At 43.2% G+C, this 16,856-nt stretch overlaps 1 protein-coding gene across 2 annotated transcripts in view; it reads left to right on the top strand.

Annotated features, from left to right (window-relative positions):
• The first annotated feature begins 7,916 nt into the window (after positions 1 to 7,916).
• The window catches only part of LOC142563662 (uncharacterized), a 28,370-nt gene continuing 19,430 nt past the window's right edge, over positions 7,917 to 16,856 (top strand). For both annotated transcript variants that reach the window (XM_075674250.1, XM_075674249.1), the window contains exons 1-3: positions 7,917 to 8,074; positions 11,601 to 11,728; positions 13,315 to 13,377. In XM_075674250.1, the coding sequence (XP_075530365.1) occupies positions 7,969 to 8,074; positions 11,601 to 11,728; positions 13,315 to 13,377 (297 nt within the window). In that variant the 5' untranslated portion in view covers positions 7,917 to 7,968. The remainder of the gene's footprint in view (positions 8,075 to 11,600; positions 11,729 to 13,314; positions 13,378 to 16,856) is intronic.

Genomic DNA, 16,856 nt, shown 5'->3' with positions numbered 1-16,856 from the left:
AAAGGCATTCGCGCTCCGCCGCGGCAACGTAGCCGTGGGTCGGCTACTGGAGGGTCGGTCTGGTGCACCTGCAGAAGGATCATTTCTTTTCTAAGCTCCGCGACATCGTTTTGCTTGACTCTCGGGAGCACAGCTGGACGTTCTACTTTACCCTTCTAAAACCACGTCAGTAGTGCCTGTGGTCGCTTGGATATTCTTACTTTCCTTTCGCGCAGCGAATTTCTTATTCATTTCCTCTTTCATGCATCTGCCTATTTAGCGATTCGTTTCGAGAAACTTCAAAGAAAACGTACATTGAGGGTCCCTGTTCTCTCTCAAATTTATGGAACTCAGCAGTTATTTCACACAAAGGAGCATGTGTTTTAAGCAAAGCGTCATCATGTTCATCTACATTCGAAATAGTATTTTTGCCACTGCTCCCGTTTCATAACCTTTATGCTGGACTTCAAAAGCACACCGAGCGCATCATACACATATTGTGCCTGTCCCATTGCACAGAAGGGCCACTCAAGGGTTATGGCCTCATTTTACACAAATTATTCAATACGCTGCGTATTCTTCAATTGGCTGACGGCTCCATAATTCTCATACGTTACCTTAGAGTACAGTGCCAAATTCTTACCTTCCAAATGTTTCAAGCAAACGTTTTCCACACAAGGCATTAACATGGACTTAAGAGAAGCTGAGACGTGACCCACCGTTGCATCTTGTCATCACACCAAGTCAGCGTTTTCTGGTGGAAAAATTTTTTGCAACATGCGTGCAGCAATCTCAGGTAATCACTACTCAATTGTTTTACTCTTTCATTTTTTTTACTCAAGCACTGGCAGAAACCTTGCTCGAGTCATGGCTGACTGTGGTTAAGCTGGTGGCAATGGTCTCTATCACGCACACTGTTCAGTTTTCATGACAGTTGGTACTAAGAATTATACTTTACAAAGCACGAGACTGTTTTCAGGATAGTACGCGTTGCGCGCGTCTGTCTGATGTTGTGAATGATTCGCTGTTTATCAAGCACTTGAAATGCCTCAGAAGATGTTGAGCTTTCACGAGGTCCCCAGATTCCCATGTAGCAGCACAATTTCTTCTTCGTCCAGTATATTAATACCGTTGAGTGCCAGTTATGAATGCATTTCGGACATTTACAGCACCCTGCTGCAAAGAACAGATGAATAAAATGAACACCTCGAGCAAAAACTTCATCAATGTGGAAACAGGTGTCGCTTTTCCGGCAGTGCACAGCTGAAATAATATTTCGCGCATGTTACGCAAACGCGCCTCTTTCTCTAAAGAATTGTTCAATACTTGTGAAATTTGTGTGACCCGTATCTAGAATTGAGCACGTTTGTGTGTGTCAAGCTAAAACGTTTCTATAATTGATCACGTAATGAAGTGCTTCGCAAGAAGAGTATTCTCGCCATCTACGCGCACACTCTCAGCCAAAAATGGACAAAATGAGCGTAACTGCAGCTTTTGTTCTTCGTGAACAATATTTAGTCCCCAGAAAGGCAAACTGGAAAGAAATGGCTGCCATGTCCAAAATCATAGCACTATGTCCTTAGTATCAGGCTGGTGCCGGGTTCGAAAGGTAGCAACGGAAGACTGCAACGGAAGGGGGCAACAGAGAGAGTGCAAGAGTGGGGTTGAAGATTAATATGCAGAAGACAATGATGAATAGCCATGCATGCGAACAATAGTTCACGATCGCCAGTCAGCCTCTAGAGTCTGTGAACGAGTACGTTTGCATATGTCAATTAATCTCAGGGAACCCTGACCACGTGAAGGAAATTCATACAATAAAAACGGTTTGGATCACATACAGCAGAGATGGTCAGCTCTTGACTTGAAGCTTCGCATTACCATTGAAAAGAAAGGTGTACAATCAGTGCATTTTACTAGTGCTGACATATCAGGTAGAGACTCGGAAGTTGACAAAGAAGCTCGAAAACAAGTTAAGGACCGCGCAAAGGGCAATGTAACGAAGAATGCTAGACATAACATTAAGAGACAAAGAGGGAGTGGTTTGAATCAGAGAGCAAACGAGTGTAGCCGATATTCTTTAAATTAAGAGAAAAAGATGTAGCTGGACAGATGTAGCTGGACAGGTCATGTAATACGCTGGTTAGATAACCGTTGGACCATTAGTGTTATAGAATCGGTATCAAGAGAAGGGATGCGCAGTCAAGGAGCCCAGAAGGCAGGATGGGGTGATAAAATTGGGAAATTCGTGGGCGCTAGTTGGAATCGGTTGGCACAGGACAGGGTAATTGAAAATCGCAGGATAAAACAGGATGATGATGATGAAGATTGCAAGTTTGAATGGCAACGCTTGTTCTCGTCAATCAACCATTGCGCTCTTGCAGAACGCCGCAGACAAATAAGCGCGTGCCCTAACGTCTATTCACAGGCCAGAATTTCGCGTAGGCTGGTATAGGGGAACTGCAAAGATGAGGTTTTGTTCACACGCTGCAGATAAAGTTGCTGTAAGGCCAGCCTTGGTTGCAGTAATACCGATTCGTTGATATCTGTGGATGACGCATGGAGCGCAACTGCACCACTGTTAGTTCTATCTACCAAAATGCGTGTTGTGCTGCTTGCAGGATATAACAAAGGGCCGTGAAAGTGAGCTCCTCTATAATAAAGCAAAACTCAAAAATGCGGCAGTCGATGTAAAAGCTCATGCTAATATAGACCATATAACTTGGGAGCACGTAATCTGACAAGAAGGATTCCTTAAACCCACAGTAATAAGATGCTTCTTGTCAAATCAGCTAGATACAGCACCTATTGTCTAACAATTTGAACTGCCCATGCATGAGCTGTCTTCCGGTCGCTGCTGTGCGTTTCTGCCTGAGTATTGATCTTGCTGTTGTGTGACTGGGTGCTCGCACCTCGTTGGTCATTTCCTTCAGTATTCGAGCTGTGTGGTGATTGCTTAATGCCATGTAATGATAACAGTGTTACGAATATCTAATAATAAATAATAACAGTGCTCCCGAGTATCTTACTTTAGTGCACGAATGAAAAAAGCCGCAGGTTCGCCGGAAAGGCGAAATATCAACTGCGATAACAAATTCATGGACAGCTATACGAAGTAAGGGTAGCAGTTTATTCGGCCGTACAAACTTGCACACATAGGCATACTAACTACATCAACAAACTTGGTGTCACGTGTGCACAAGCAAACATGAGCCCATCTGAATCGATAATTGCGGACACTCGCTGACAAAACGCTGGATTGAGGAAGCATGGCAGAAGCGGCGATCAAATTGACCTTCGCGCTGCCTCTCAAGGCTTTAAAGATAGAGCGGCCTGCGCGGGCGCGCGACGGAGGCCGGCACGCTTCCTCCCCGCTTTCCACCGTCACATGCCCGGAAATGAGCCGCGCTCGCTCGCTCACCCTCGAACGCTTTCACTCGAACATACAGCATACGGCATATGAACGAAACAGGAAATGCGGCATTTAAAAGCCGCTGAACCTGAAGCTAGAACCTAGACTGGAGATGTGAACACACGTCCGTCTAAGCGCGGACCTTACACAGAACGTCGCTATACCTCTTTCAGCAATATTCAAGCGTACAGAGTCATACGCCAAGAGTTGTTTTTGCGCTCACTGAGAAAAGCGCCGCCAAACGTGTTCGTTTTAAAACCTGGTGTTTAAAAACTGCAGCTCATTATGAGCCGGAAGCTCATGCGTAAAAAAATTAGGACATTACCATAGAATTTAAAAAGATGCAAAGGTTTGTAATTTCGTCAAGACAAGTTAAGAATAATGTTAGTCCGCCGTATTCAAAATGTCGTCTACGTATTTAAAGACCTTTAGCACGTGTGTGCCCTTACGGTAGTCGTCAATATTTATATACACTTCCGAAAGACATAGGTCACATAATAAAAGAGCTACGTACGAACCGATACAAAGGCTATTCTTTTCCAAGAGCAATTCATAGCCAGAATAAATAAAAGTTAAACAGCCTTCTGAAACGCTGGTTGACCTCTGTCATCAATATGTGTCGTTGGAGCTGCACAGAGTTCACGGTGCGGTTTAGAAAAAAAAACACGTCTTCTATATCAGTAGAAAACGTGAAGCCAATATTTTTAATGTCCCAAAAAAGGGTGATAAAATCTGAGTTTGGAACAAGGAAATTATCTTTCAATTATAGGTTCTTTACGAACTTTAGCATTAACTCGCTGACCTGAAGTTACCATGTGTCATGCTCAATGGCAATAGCCCTGAAAAATCGTCGGTTTTCTACGTTTTTGCGCTAAACAAAACGGTGAGGGGAATCTTTCTTGCTTTTTCCTGTATATTTTGCTAAGCTATATAGGTCTTTGTCTTGTCAAAACTCCCAATAGTTTTTTTTTCACGTGTGACGCCCGAGTTTTTTCGGTTGCGAAATATTGTTCATGGAGTGACGAGCTTTTGCTTGACAGGCATCTTTAGTCTGGACGACTAAACCGCGTTCCTTGTCGGCTTGCAGCAGAGTGATAAGATATCCTCCTTGAAATTGATTGTCAGCTATATTAAAGAAAACGATTTGTGTCTTTTGCAAGCCGACAAGCTAGGCGGTTTAGTTGTCCTGACGAAAGGGGCCTATCAAGAAACAGCACGTCAGGCCACGAAGAAAAAATTTCGTACAAAAAAAAAATTGGGTGTAACATGGGCGAAAACGCTTGTTGCGGTTTTGTCAAGACAACGAGCTAAAAACCTGCGCAATATGCACAGAAAAAGCAAGAAAAATTCCCTCACAGTTTTCTTCAGTGCTAAAACGAACAAAACGGTTTTTTTTTTCAGGGCTATTGTCAGTGAGCGTGAAACACGGCAACCTCCGGTCGGCAAGTTTCTGCTAAAGTACCCCAAGAAACTATTATTCAAAGATCATTTTCCTGTTCTAAACTCGGTCATTATCACCTTTACTCGTGACAAGAACATTCACTTCGCGTTTTTATTGACATGAAAGACCTCTTTTATTTTACACCGTACCGTGAATTGTCTAACGCTCTAAAGACACCTATTGATGACAGAGGTTAACCAGCGTTTACGAATGCTGTTGATCTGAGTGCTGATAACTTTGTAACTTTACAGGACACCTGTCTAAGTTGCACTTTCATCCTTTTTGACTACCAACTGTTCTTGCAAAAGAAGGGCAATCGTATCGGTTCGTGCGTAGCTCCTTCAATATGTTACCTACTTCTTTCTGAAGTGGACAGAAATCTTGACGACTGCTTTAACGGCACACATGCGTTAAAAGTTTTTAGATACGTAGACGACTTTTAAATTACGATGAATCTATTAGTCTTAACTTGTCTTGACGAAACTAACAATGTTTGGATCTTTTTAAATTCCATGGCAATGGCCTATTTTTTACGCATCACCTTCCGAGTCATAATTAGCTGCAGCTTTTAAACTTAAACATCAGGTTTTCGAATGAACACGTTTGGTGGCGCTTTTCTCAGTGAGCCCCGAAACAACCTTTGCCCTATGACTGTGAACACTTGAAAATTGCTAAACGTCGAACAGCGACGCACTGCCTAGGGTCCGTGCTTAGAAGGATGTGCGTTCACAGCTCCAGTCTAGTTTCGAGCATAAGGTTCAGCGGCGTTTAAATGCCGGATTTCCTCATTCGTTCATCACCTCGGTGGCAGAAACTGTGCTGTAGGTGCTCCAACGTAGCAGTAAAGCCAAGGTGGGTGAGGGAGGTGAGCAGGATACTCTAACGAAGGCTCAAGAGGTACTTTTTTACCTCAAGCTGAATCACAACCTCAAGAAGGTGGCAAAAGGTTATGGGGTACGTGTTGTGTTTTCTGCCCCGAACAAACTGGCTCGCATATACCCCCGAAACAGCCGATGCGCTGTGTGAACATGAAAAGTGAAGCACGCCACACGCTACGCGGAAAAGTGTTGCACTGCTGTTGGTTTACCAAATACCGTCAATTTGCGGGAAAACCTGCGTCGGGCAGACCAGCCGTTGTGTGAACCACTGAATGGGGCTACACGCAGACAATTTAAAAATGATGTGAGTGCGCTTCTCTCGACGCATTGCAGATCGTGCTGCTGCAAGCCATGTTTTTCTGAAGTGAGAATCTTAGGTAGGACTGGAGCTAAAACAGCGCAAAAACTGCTATGGGCTTATCGAATTCATATAAGTGGTCAAGAATTTGTTAGTCAAACATCTGTTTCGTAACATGTTGCGGAAATGAAACAGGTTTGACGCAAGCAAGATGACCTGTCGCTTGCTGTTTGGTGCCCCCTGATGTCGAAAATGTGCACGGTATTGATTCAACAAGCTTTATTCCTAATGAACAGCTGTGAGTGTGGCGCCACCCTTGTTTTTTTCTGTCTGTCTCTTAGGATCTTCCATTTCCGTTTTTTTCTGCTACAACACCATGTCGTTCTGCACCTACCGGTATTGTATCGTATCGGTATCGCTGATTTCTTAGTCCACACCATTCTTATCAGATTTTATTTATCTCTATCTCATCGTTAAATAAATTGGTACTAATATATAGAATTATTATATCATTTCTTCTTGGTGTGTAGTGTAGCTTGCTTTAGTTTCAAAAGGCATAGGACAGGTTTTCTTTCTAGACGCATACTACTGCAATGACATCAATGTTGATTAAAGACCACCACGTGCGATAATTTGATTAGAGTTTTTTATCAATAGGACGTTAATTAACATGTGGAAGAGACAAATTAATAATTTTAAACATAATTACGTTGCCTTTATTAGTGAGCGTGACCACAGGAACGTATGAAATATGTTCCAAGAAGGAATGCCTATTGCCTAATAATATCAGTTTGCTGTACTCAAAAACGTTCTTCTCGTAAAGTGTTGCACGTGATATGGCCTGATTTCGACACATAAAGGCAACGTGCATTGGTCAGTAAATATCATTGCATTGATTGAGCATTCCTGCAATCTTTAGATATGCAAAGCTCAGCGGGTACCATTAAGATCGGTAGCAGTTCGGCAATCGTCTCCTAGTTACACCATAATTTCCTTTGCTTGATATTTGTAATACTCGTGTATTACAGAAAATACTCCATCAGTAATAAGTATGCTCATTGCCTTAAAGTGAAGGCAACTGGCATTAGTTATGTGAAAGTTCATATTTTACAGAGAAGCTCGATACCGTCTAAGGAAATTTTCGCGTCGTTGAGGTAAGCAAAAGACTTCTCATACGTGGGCCAATCCCTGAGACAGTGCAATGCCGGGCAGACCCGCGGCGGAGGTGAAGCAGACATTAAGAACATCCCATACGTGGGCCGATCCCGAAGATTGTGCAATACCGGCCCGACCTGCAGCGGAGGTGAAGCAGGCGTTAGGCACTCCCCATACGTGGGCCGATCCCAAAGACAGTGCAATGCCGGACGACCCGCGGCGGAGGTGAAGCAAACGTTAACCACTCCCCATACGTGGGCCGATCCGTAAGGCAGTGCAATGCCAGGCGGGCCCATGGCGCAGGTGAAGCAGGCGTGTTAAGCACACCCCATACGTGGGCTGATACCGAAGATAGTATAATACCCGCCCGACCCGCGGCGGAGGTGAAGCCGGCATTAAGCTCTACTCATATGTCGGCGGATTCCGAAGATAGTACAATGCCGGGCCGACCCATGGCGGAGATGCAGTTCGCCATTAAGAGGCCCACCTACACAGCTTCGCAGATCATCCTACTTCACAGAGTGAAAGGGCACTGAGTTTCTTTAACCCCCACTCTTGACACCGGCGACAAAAGAGACTCGCATTGTCCGCCACATTCAAGCACTCTTTATAAAAGCGTTTTCCTCGATTATTCTTGAATGACCTTTCTGCCGTCGTTCGGATAGACATGTTTATTCGTGGGACCTTTGAGTAGCGCGAAAGGTCGTTTTTACCCACATTTCAATGCTTAACGTATAAATATTTGCTTACGAAGCTGAAATGGGCCCTTACACTTTGTGGTTTTACAGATTCTGCCGAGTTGGTCATGATGCATAGACTGACCGTTATGTTTCTCTGGTTCATTACGCACGGATGCACTGAAGGTGCCAAGGTACCCGCAAGCTCCCAAAATCACCCGCCCTTGAAATGGTGTAAGTTACGCTTATTCCGTAGTGCTATCCATGGCTAACACGAAAGCATGAACCATCATTGCAGTATGTGTAATGTGCAGAATGTAAGTGTAGCGTTTCTGCTAAGCAGGGATGAACGTATTGCCTTTGTAAGTGTGAAAATTAGGAGAAATGCAACTTTGTATGTAAAGGTGGCGTTTTCGCCATTTACAGGCAGACGAATAATGACTCTTTGCAAAACATCTTACCTGCAGTTTACGCGCTTGTGGGGTTTGAGGTCTTTGCACTTTTCACGATTGTCTCAGTCGTGTCCTAAGCACCAGCCTACATCTGCCTGGCCATAGGACAATGAATGAAGCTTGTGCAAAGGGACATCAATTAATATCCCAGTGACATAGTTGGGCAATGCGTACTTTGGGATAGCACAAATATCTGGTAGCCTAGTGCGCTGGGTTTGTCGTCGGTATCTTTTTTTTTTTGCGGTTTCTCATGCTACACATGATGTGATAGAGGTGGCGCTTCTGTACGCATTACGGATGCCAAAAGAGGATGACACTGTAGTGAACTACGGCTTGGGTTTACGCATCGTAAATAATTTGTTTCTGAGAAGTCAACAACGTCTGCTTTCAAAGCTTACCACTGTCGCAATAAATAAGCTCAGAGCCTAAGTAAGCAATGAAGCCTGCAGATATATTTAGTTGTCCAGTTATTGATAATAAGCAAGAGACAACGAAATCACGTGCATGCGACTGAACTGACTAATCTGTAGTTCGTGCGCCGTCCACTACGCCGTAAACATTTCGTTTCTTGTGCAGCGAAAATTTCAGTGCATTGCTTCAGCACTCAAATCCACTGAAATGGCGCGCAATTTAATTCGGAAGCATTCTGCAGGGAGGGGGGCAGCGGTGTTTCGCGAATGTGAGAGGTACTGAAAAACCCCTGCAACCAGAGAAGGCATGCTCTGGGCTCTACCAGATCGCGCGGCGTGATCCTTAGCGATGACCTTGATTGATTGCAGAAAATTGGACAAACTGTTCCGAAGGGGCTTGCCTGTGCGGCGCGCTTCAGTTGCCCTTGTTACAGTTGTGGTAGAGCGTAGTGGTGCCAACAAAAAAAAACGTTCATACGGGACAGGCCCACCCTATGAATAGCGACCGACCAGGAGGCCACCGAACAAAGCTACTGTGGCGCATGTGCGGCGCATGCTTGTGTTGCGGCCAAGACTCGTGTGCAACGTGCGGCGCGTTTCCCTACTATAGTGAGCATTTTCCTCGGCTATACAATGAAGTTGATTAACGTCGTCTCGCAATGCCGCCAGATGACGCCATGCTGCTGAAACGTGAGTAGTTCGTTCCAGTTTCGCAAGCACTCAGTGGAAAAGTGCAAGCGTGTAATACATGGCACGCAGCCGAACGTACACCGTACAACACAGTACAACAGGCCACAACGTGTACAGTAGGTTACCTACGCACTGCGGATAAACGTTACGTGTACTTCAAAATGTGTGTGTGTGTGTGCCGGGAGAGGTATCTCGTGTGGCACTTCAGCGGGCACATGCGCTACAAAACGCAGTCACTCAGTGTGAGGGACGGGAAGGCACAATAACTGTCTTGCATAACACAGACAATAACTGGAGAACTGTGGCAAGGCAAATAAGTAATCAGTAGAGATACAAAAAGCGACGCCATATAAGCTTTCTGCGTGCATTGTGATGCATGTGGCTGTGAACCATTGTTCAAGGAATATTTCGTGCTTTGTAGGCGAATTCGACAGCAAAAATAGGTGCGAGTGGGCGCCAGTGGCCCGTCTCTAGCTGTAAGCGGAGTGTGAGTGGCCTGTCTCGACATTGAAGGAATGCGATAAGGTGATTGATAACCTCTGTAACCGTTTCGTGGTATTTTGTTAAGATAAATAGGTCACTTCTGCGAATCAAAATTATTTGAAACTTAGCGCTCATCCTTGTCGTTCTTCCTTTTCCGCCTAACCTCAGCTCCATGGTCTCAACGACCCAGATATTCTTTTAGGATGATTCTGCAGAAAGCTCAGGTAATTGTAAGTATCCTAATAGCAGAACGACTATTTGCCACTAGCAGTCAGCCTCTAAAATCAGTGCAAGACTATGTTTATACAGGCCACATATACCAGTGTCAAGCGAAATGAGACAATGTTACTTGTTTAAAATGATATTTTCGTTTCATGTTATTCGTAGACCTCTACAGGAAGATATATAATATCGATAGAGAAAACGAAAAGAAAACGCATAACTCATCGGAATGTATCTCTGCACCAAATATGTTTTTGCTGAAGAGTGGAAGCAATGGAACGAAATAATAAAAAATGGACAACTTATATTAGCAATAATTATTATCCAAACTTGTAATCCAGGTCACGCTGATGTGGCCAGGCAAGTGATTCTTTGGAAGAAGATATTAGGCTTGTCCGTTCATGAATGCGTTCTGTTCCCAGCAACGTTGTGAAGAGCATTGTCAGCCACGTTCCTCGCCGTATTATAACAGCAGTCGGTGCGAGCACAACAACGCATCATTATATTTATGGATGAATATGATCAGGCTAAACAACATTTTTTATAACACGCCGTTATTTAGGAACTTTTCAGACATTGAACCTAACTTTTTGTGTGCCTTAGAATCTTCAATGCATGGCGAATTTCACCTCTACAGATTACAATAATTTCTGCCATGTGGCAGCACACGGTACCTAATGTCATTTAAGGTATCGAATTTCATTGGATGCATATGACGTTAAATCGCATCTTCCTGTGTCAGAGAGGTAATAGTCGGAGCAGACAATGTTCGTGAAAGAGGGATCTACAGGTGAATCAGAATTGGGAGCAGAGCATATCTGCCAAGTCGCGACTGTATTGGACAAACAGTACGTTCCAGTGCCTTCTAGTGCGTCCGGTTGTACTGGTAGCATTGGGCAATGGTTACAGTATGTTTGAACAGGTTGGCATACACTGTGAGAACTGGTGACTCAATGGGACGAGCTAGTGTGCATTCCGTGGATGATGGTTTCAATAACACTGGGAGCTGGTTGCTCTCGGATTCATAGCAATACACTGGATTCACAGGGGTAGGTAAGCTTCCGAGGGGTAGCGACATTGCATACAACTGAACTTCAATTGCAGTAGCGTTTCTGACGCAGTATAGCGGCAGCAAGAAACAGTTAACACTTTTGGCTACACGTCTAAGATATGCCTTGTTTCCGCCACATATTTCACACATTTACTACCCTTGTCGCAAAATACACCTACGTTCAGATCAGAAACCTGTCACGTAAATTATGTGCCTGACTTTGACTATATGTTTCTGCAGGCTTATCCAAATTAGAAAATGAACAAACTAGATGTGCTATTGTGACTCTTAGGCCAGTTGTTTCAAAATGAATACATTGCCTTGCTAAATAATAATTTACCTTGTTCCATGAAAATGCTTAGATCGGAGTTCAACGAATGCTGGCTCAGTGTATTTCTAACATTTAACCGCTAAGCATTAACACTGGCATTTTGTGTATTCATTATATTTAGACGATGGCAAGGAAACAATTGGTGAAGGCGTCACATTAAAGGCGCACATATTTTATGACTCGGAAATATATACAAGACAAGCGCCTGAGGGGAACGTAACCAAATACTTCACAGATTTATTCTCTCAGGTAAGAAAATTGAAATGATGTGTTGCCTTCCTCATGAAACACCGGAGAGGCACGAATGCTTACAGAATGTTAAAAGAGACGCAACTACTGCGCTAGCGCAAATATGTCGCAGGGCAAGGCAAGGCGTCCTGCTCAGTCCTCACTACGACTTGAAATCTTTTCTGCGTCTGTAAGCGTGTGAGTCGGCAGTGACACACATCGGAACTTCTCGCGGATTTTTGATAGAGTGACAGCACACACATGTTGCCTCTCAGAACACGCCGGCCTGCACTCATGGCACATACTTTTTAGAAATGCGAGTAATAATATATTTCAAAAGTGGTACAGCTTGCCTGAATTATTCGCAATACGCTCGCAACAATGGTAATTTGTTGACAAATAATGTTACTATGTGGCGTAATGTAACGTGTGGAGATATATTTTATTGAATTGGAAGAAAATGTGCATACGCGAAGCAGATGTAAGGGCGCCATCTGGTGTCATTCTGATCACCATAAGATTAATCTAGGTGTAAAATGAGGTTGATATTCTCCTAGGACATTCATAAACATCAATGTTGCCTTAAACTTGAAATAACATAAACAAACTAGGCATGGCAGCGCTGCTTTTGATGATATTTATGGCAAAAACAACACTTTTCCAACAGCAATATTGCAGAGTTGCTTACAGTGTGATACAGTCTATGTAGAATCGTTCTATATTAAACTGTGTGTGTGTGCGCGCCCGCTTGTGCGTGTGTGCGTGTGCGTGCGTGCGCGTTCTGAGCTAGTCATATACCTTGCCCAGCCACTGACATCCACATAGAGCTCCTTTTGTGACGCTTCTCTTAGATTGCGCGCATTGTCAGTGACTTCAATTTGTACTCAGTTCCCGGGGTTCTTGTGTACTCAAGGTGTTTTTTTTTCTAAACGAGCATAAATCTTTGTAAAAAGGCTACGATCGTAGGTAAGGTGCCGTTTCGCGTCGGAGTTTCTAGATGAAGAAGACTTACTTTCGCGGTAATAACCATGAGCTTAAGATGTTTAAAAAAGAAACAGCCCCTATCAAATTTTATTATCACATCTAGGGCAGTTCTTTATATGGCAAACTTCAAGGTAGCTGCAGAACTGCACACCCATTCTTTTTAATACCCATAATAACAACACATTCGAAATAGTCACAATCACATTTTAACGCTCAATCCAAGCCATTTCAAAACCGAGCACGTGGGGAAGTACAAACTGCAGCCCCTCTACGAGAACAGATGGAAACACCCTGTAATAGAAAGCGTGGAAATGTTAGAAACTGAAGCTAGCGGTTAGTCACTGATATGGCACGTTTTGCCGGGCCACCAACTGTCGCGAACTGTCGTACTCCTGTTTGCCATGCCGTTATTCAAACTTCGTCGCGCAACTTCGTCAGGCAGCGTTTCCAATCTACCTAAGAGTTGAGCACGCCCACTTCCAGTATTGTCTGATTGACCACAGCGATGTGCGATACTATGGCCGAGAATTGTTCGTGTTACTTGATTTTGGAAATATATGCCATCCTAACTACAACCTGTGCAATGACTAACGTGATATCTTCTCTCCATTTAATTTTAACAGGCTGAAAAACATTTTCACAATAACTCGGTAATGATAACTATGGAAATTCAGAACATCAGTATGGTAAGTGCTCAAGTCTCTGCTTAATGACCAAATATATATATATATATATATATATATATATATATATATATATATCATCATCATCATCATCATCATCATCATCAGCCTGGTTACGCCCACTGCAGGGCAAAGGCCTCTCCCATACTTCTCCAACAACCCCGGTCATGTACTAATTGTGGTCGTGCCGTCCCTGCAAACTTCTTAATCTCATCCGCCCACCTAACTTTCTGCCGCCCCCTGCTACGCTTCCCTTCCCTTGGGATCCAGTCCGTAACCCTTAATGACCATCGGTTATCTTCCCTCCTCATTACATGTCCTGCCCATGCCCATTTCTTTTTCTTTATTTCAACTAAGATGTCGTTAACTCGCGTTTGTTCCCTCACCCAATCTGCTCTTTTCTTATCCCTTAACGTTACACCTATCATTCTTCTTTCCATAGCTCGTTGTGTCGTCCTCAATTTGAGTAGAACCCTTTTAGTAAGCCTCCAGGTTTCTGCCCCGTAGGTGAGTACTGGTAAGACACAGCTATTATATACTTTTCTCTTGAGGGATAATGGCAACCTGCTGTTCATGATTTGGGAATGCCTGCCAAACGCACCCCAGCCCATTCTTATTCTTCTGATTATTTCCGTCTCATGATCCGGATCCGCCGTCACTACCTGCCCTAAGTAGATGTATTCCCTTACGACTTCCAGTGCCTCGCTGCCTATTGTAAATTGCTGTTCTCTCCCGAGACTGTTAAGCATTACTTTAGTTTTCTGCAGATTAATTTTTAGACCCACTCTTCTGCTTTGCCTCTCCAGGTCAGTGAGCATGCATTGCAATTGGTCCCCTGAGTTACTAAGCAAGGCAATATCATCAGCGAATCGCAAGTTACTAAGGTATTCTCCATTAACTTTTATCCCCAATTCTTCCCAATCCAGGTCTCTGAATACCTCCTGTAAACACGCTGTGAATAGCATATATATATACATACATATATATATATATGTATATATACATATATACATATATATATATATAGAATACCACGAGACCTCCCGAGAATACATGACATATCCTTGAAGATATCAGCGACAGTAAACGTCAAAGCGTCGGCCTGATGGTCACACCGGGAAATAGCAACTTGAGGCACATCATACACAAATTATCTCCTCACGTGTATTAGTATCTACAGTGTTCAAGCAGAAATTATACCGCACGGATACCTGCATTTCATTCCCTAAGAAATTGCCAATCCAGCACACTAACTGCCGTAATCAAAGAGACACAAACTATATGAGATGACAGTTGGGCTCATTGGTGAGGTATTATTAGAAGTGAATTAGGCGCTGCAGCAGTAGATGGGCAGCGATTTATTTGGAAGCCCGTCGTCATCATCATCATCATCATCAGCAGCAGCAGCAGGAGCCTATTTAATGTCCACTGCAAGACGAATGCCTCTCCCTGCGATTTCCAATTGCCCCTGTTCTGCGCCAACCGATTCCAGCTAGCACTTGCGAATTTCTTAATTTGATCACCCCCACCTAGTTTTCTGCCATCCTCCACTGCGCTCCCCTTGCCTGTCAATCTGTTATTTCTAGCACTGTGTGCTTAATTTGATAAATGAGGAATAGGAGGTGATAGATGTCATTGCTTCGGTCGCAGTAAGCTAAGTGGAACGTGATCTAACATGTAGAACAGACATATGACAATTTATTAGAGCATGTCCAAGAAGCACATTTACACCGAAACGTTGCTGCTCAGAAATGAAGTATACATAACATTTGAAGCGTCATTGATCTGGCCACACTAATGTTAACACCACTTGATTTATAATTTGTTGAAAATACCTGATAGCCAATCAGTATAAGCGAATAAAATAAATGCAATTTCTGACCCGCTTTGTGGCATAGTGCTTTTTTTTGTCTTAGCGCTGCGAACCCAAGGGCGTAGTATCAAATCAACGCGACGCTTGGCGCATTTCAACACAGGCCAAATGAAAAAAACGGCTGTCTCCCGTGCATTGGATGCACCTTAAAGAACTCCACGTGGTGAAAATTATTCCGGAGTCTCTCACTACGGCGCGCCTCCTAATCATATTGTGGTTTTGGCACGTAAAGCCACAAAATTTATTTGTAATGTGAGTTTTGAGTGTCTTTCTGTAGCTCAGTTATTTCTTTTATGTTTAATGTTGTAAAGCCTTAAAAACGTATCGGACTAAATCCGACTCACAGAGCAAATAATAAGATTTGTAAATAGAATATTCCGCTAAATATATGGTCGCCTAGTTAGCAAAATTTATGTTGGGTCCTGTGCTGCAACTTAATGTTCGCTTCTCTCAGCAACAAACACTTTATGCATGAATAGCTGTTGGATATACCACGTCATCATATGTGAACAAAGAGCGTTAAGGAGTGTAACAATGGTAACATAATTATCACAAAATTTGCTTCGTGGGCCGAGATAGGGAGATTGCTTAGGCTCTGAATCAGCATTTTCAGCGAATTGAAGAACGAATGCGAACAGTAACTTCATCGAGCGATCGAGCTCGACAGTGTACCTCATAGGAATCCATTTCGCGACGAGAGTGGTTCTGGTTATCTCGTGCCTCGGGGCTATTAAGGACGACACGGTCAGGTCTGATTTGAAGAACCTCAAATAAAATCATTAAAAACGACACACTGGTGACCTAGTTCGCATGGCGTTGTTCACATAATAGTGCAGAAGCACATGGACTACGAAAGGAACAGATGGGACAGAGTGCTAACAACTTAGTGTTTATTGCACAAGAGGAGATAAATATAACGGCGCACAAAAGGAAGCTAGAACGAAGACTCAAACTTATCAAGCTGGGCAGAAACCCTGACCAGCTCACCAGAGAACTAGCAGAGGCTCCACAGATTGGGAATAGGGATTGTGTCAGTTGCCCGCCCAGTCCGAGTCGTCTGTCCTTATCGGAGAAAAATGTTTTTGTCGCGTTAGCCGCCTCTTTCAATTGATCTTGCTGAGTTTTGTTTGTGTCTTCTTTCTCTATTCATATTGTGCAATGATATATATATATATATATATATATATATATATATATATATATATATATATATATATATATAAATATATATATATATATGCCTTCTCTAGTGCCATAAACGCTCAGTCGTTAGTTAGCGCTGTGTCCCGTCTCTTTCTTTCGTCGTCCATGCGCTTCTGCGCTACTGTTAACATACATATATATATATATATATATATATATATATATATATATATATATATATATATGAAATTGTTAGATTTGGTTTCCTGGGGTACTGAGGCATTTACAGATCAGAGAATATGTCTTCTCTCTCACAATGCCTTGCCGTCTTGTTCGCATGAAGGCTTCTTAAAAGAGGAAAGATTGCTGTGGACCCTCCTTGCTTAGCACCCCCGACTTTTGTTTAAGGTCTAATCTAAGTCGACACAGTACAATGTATACTAAGGCACCATGGTGACAGAAATAT

This window comes from Dermacentor variabilis, chromosome 11, assembly GCF_050947875.1.
Source record: "Dermacentor variabilis isolate Ectoservices chromosome 11, ASM5094787v1, whole genome shotgun sequence".
In the NCBI taxonomy this organism is placed as follows: domain Eukaryota; kingdom Metazoa; phylum Arthropoda; class Arachnida; order Ixodida; family Ixodidae; genus Dermacentor; species Dermacentor variabilis.
Note: the sequence above shows the minus strand (reverse complement) of the source record. Positions and strands in the feature narration are given on the sequence as shown.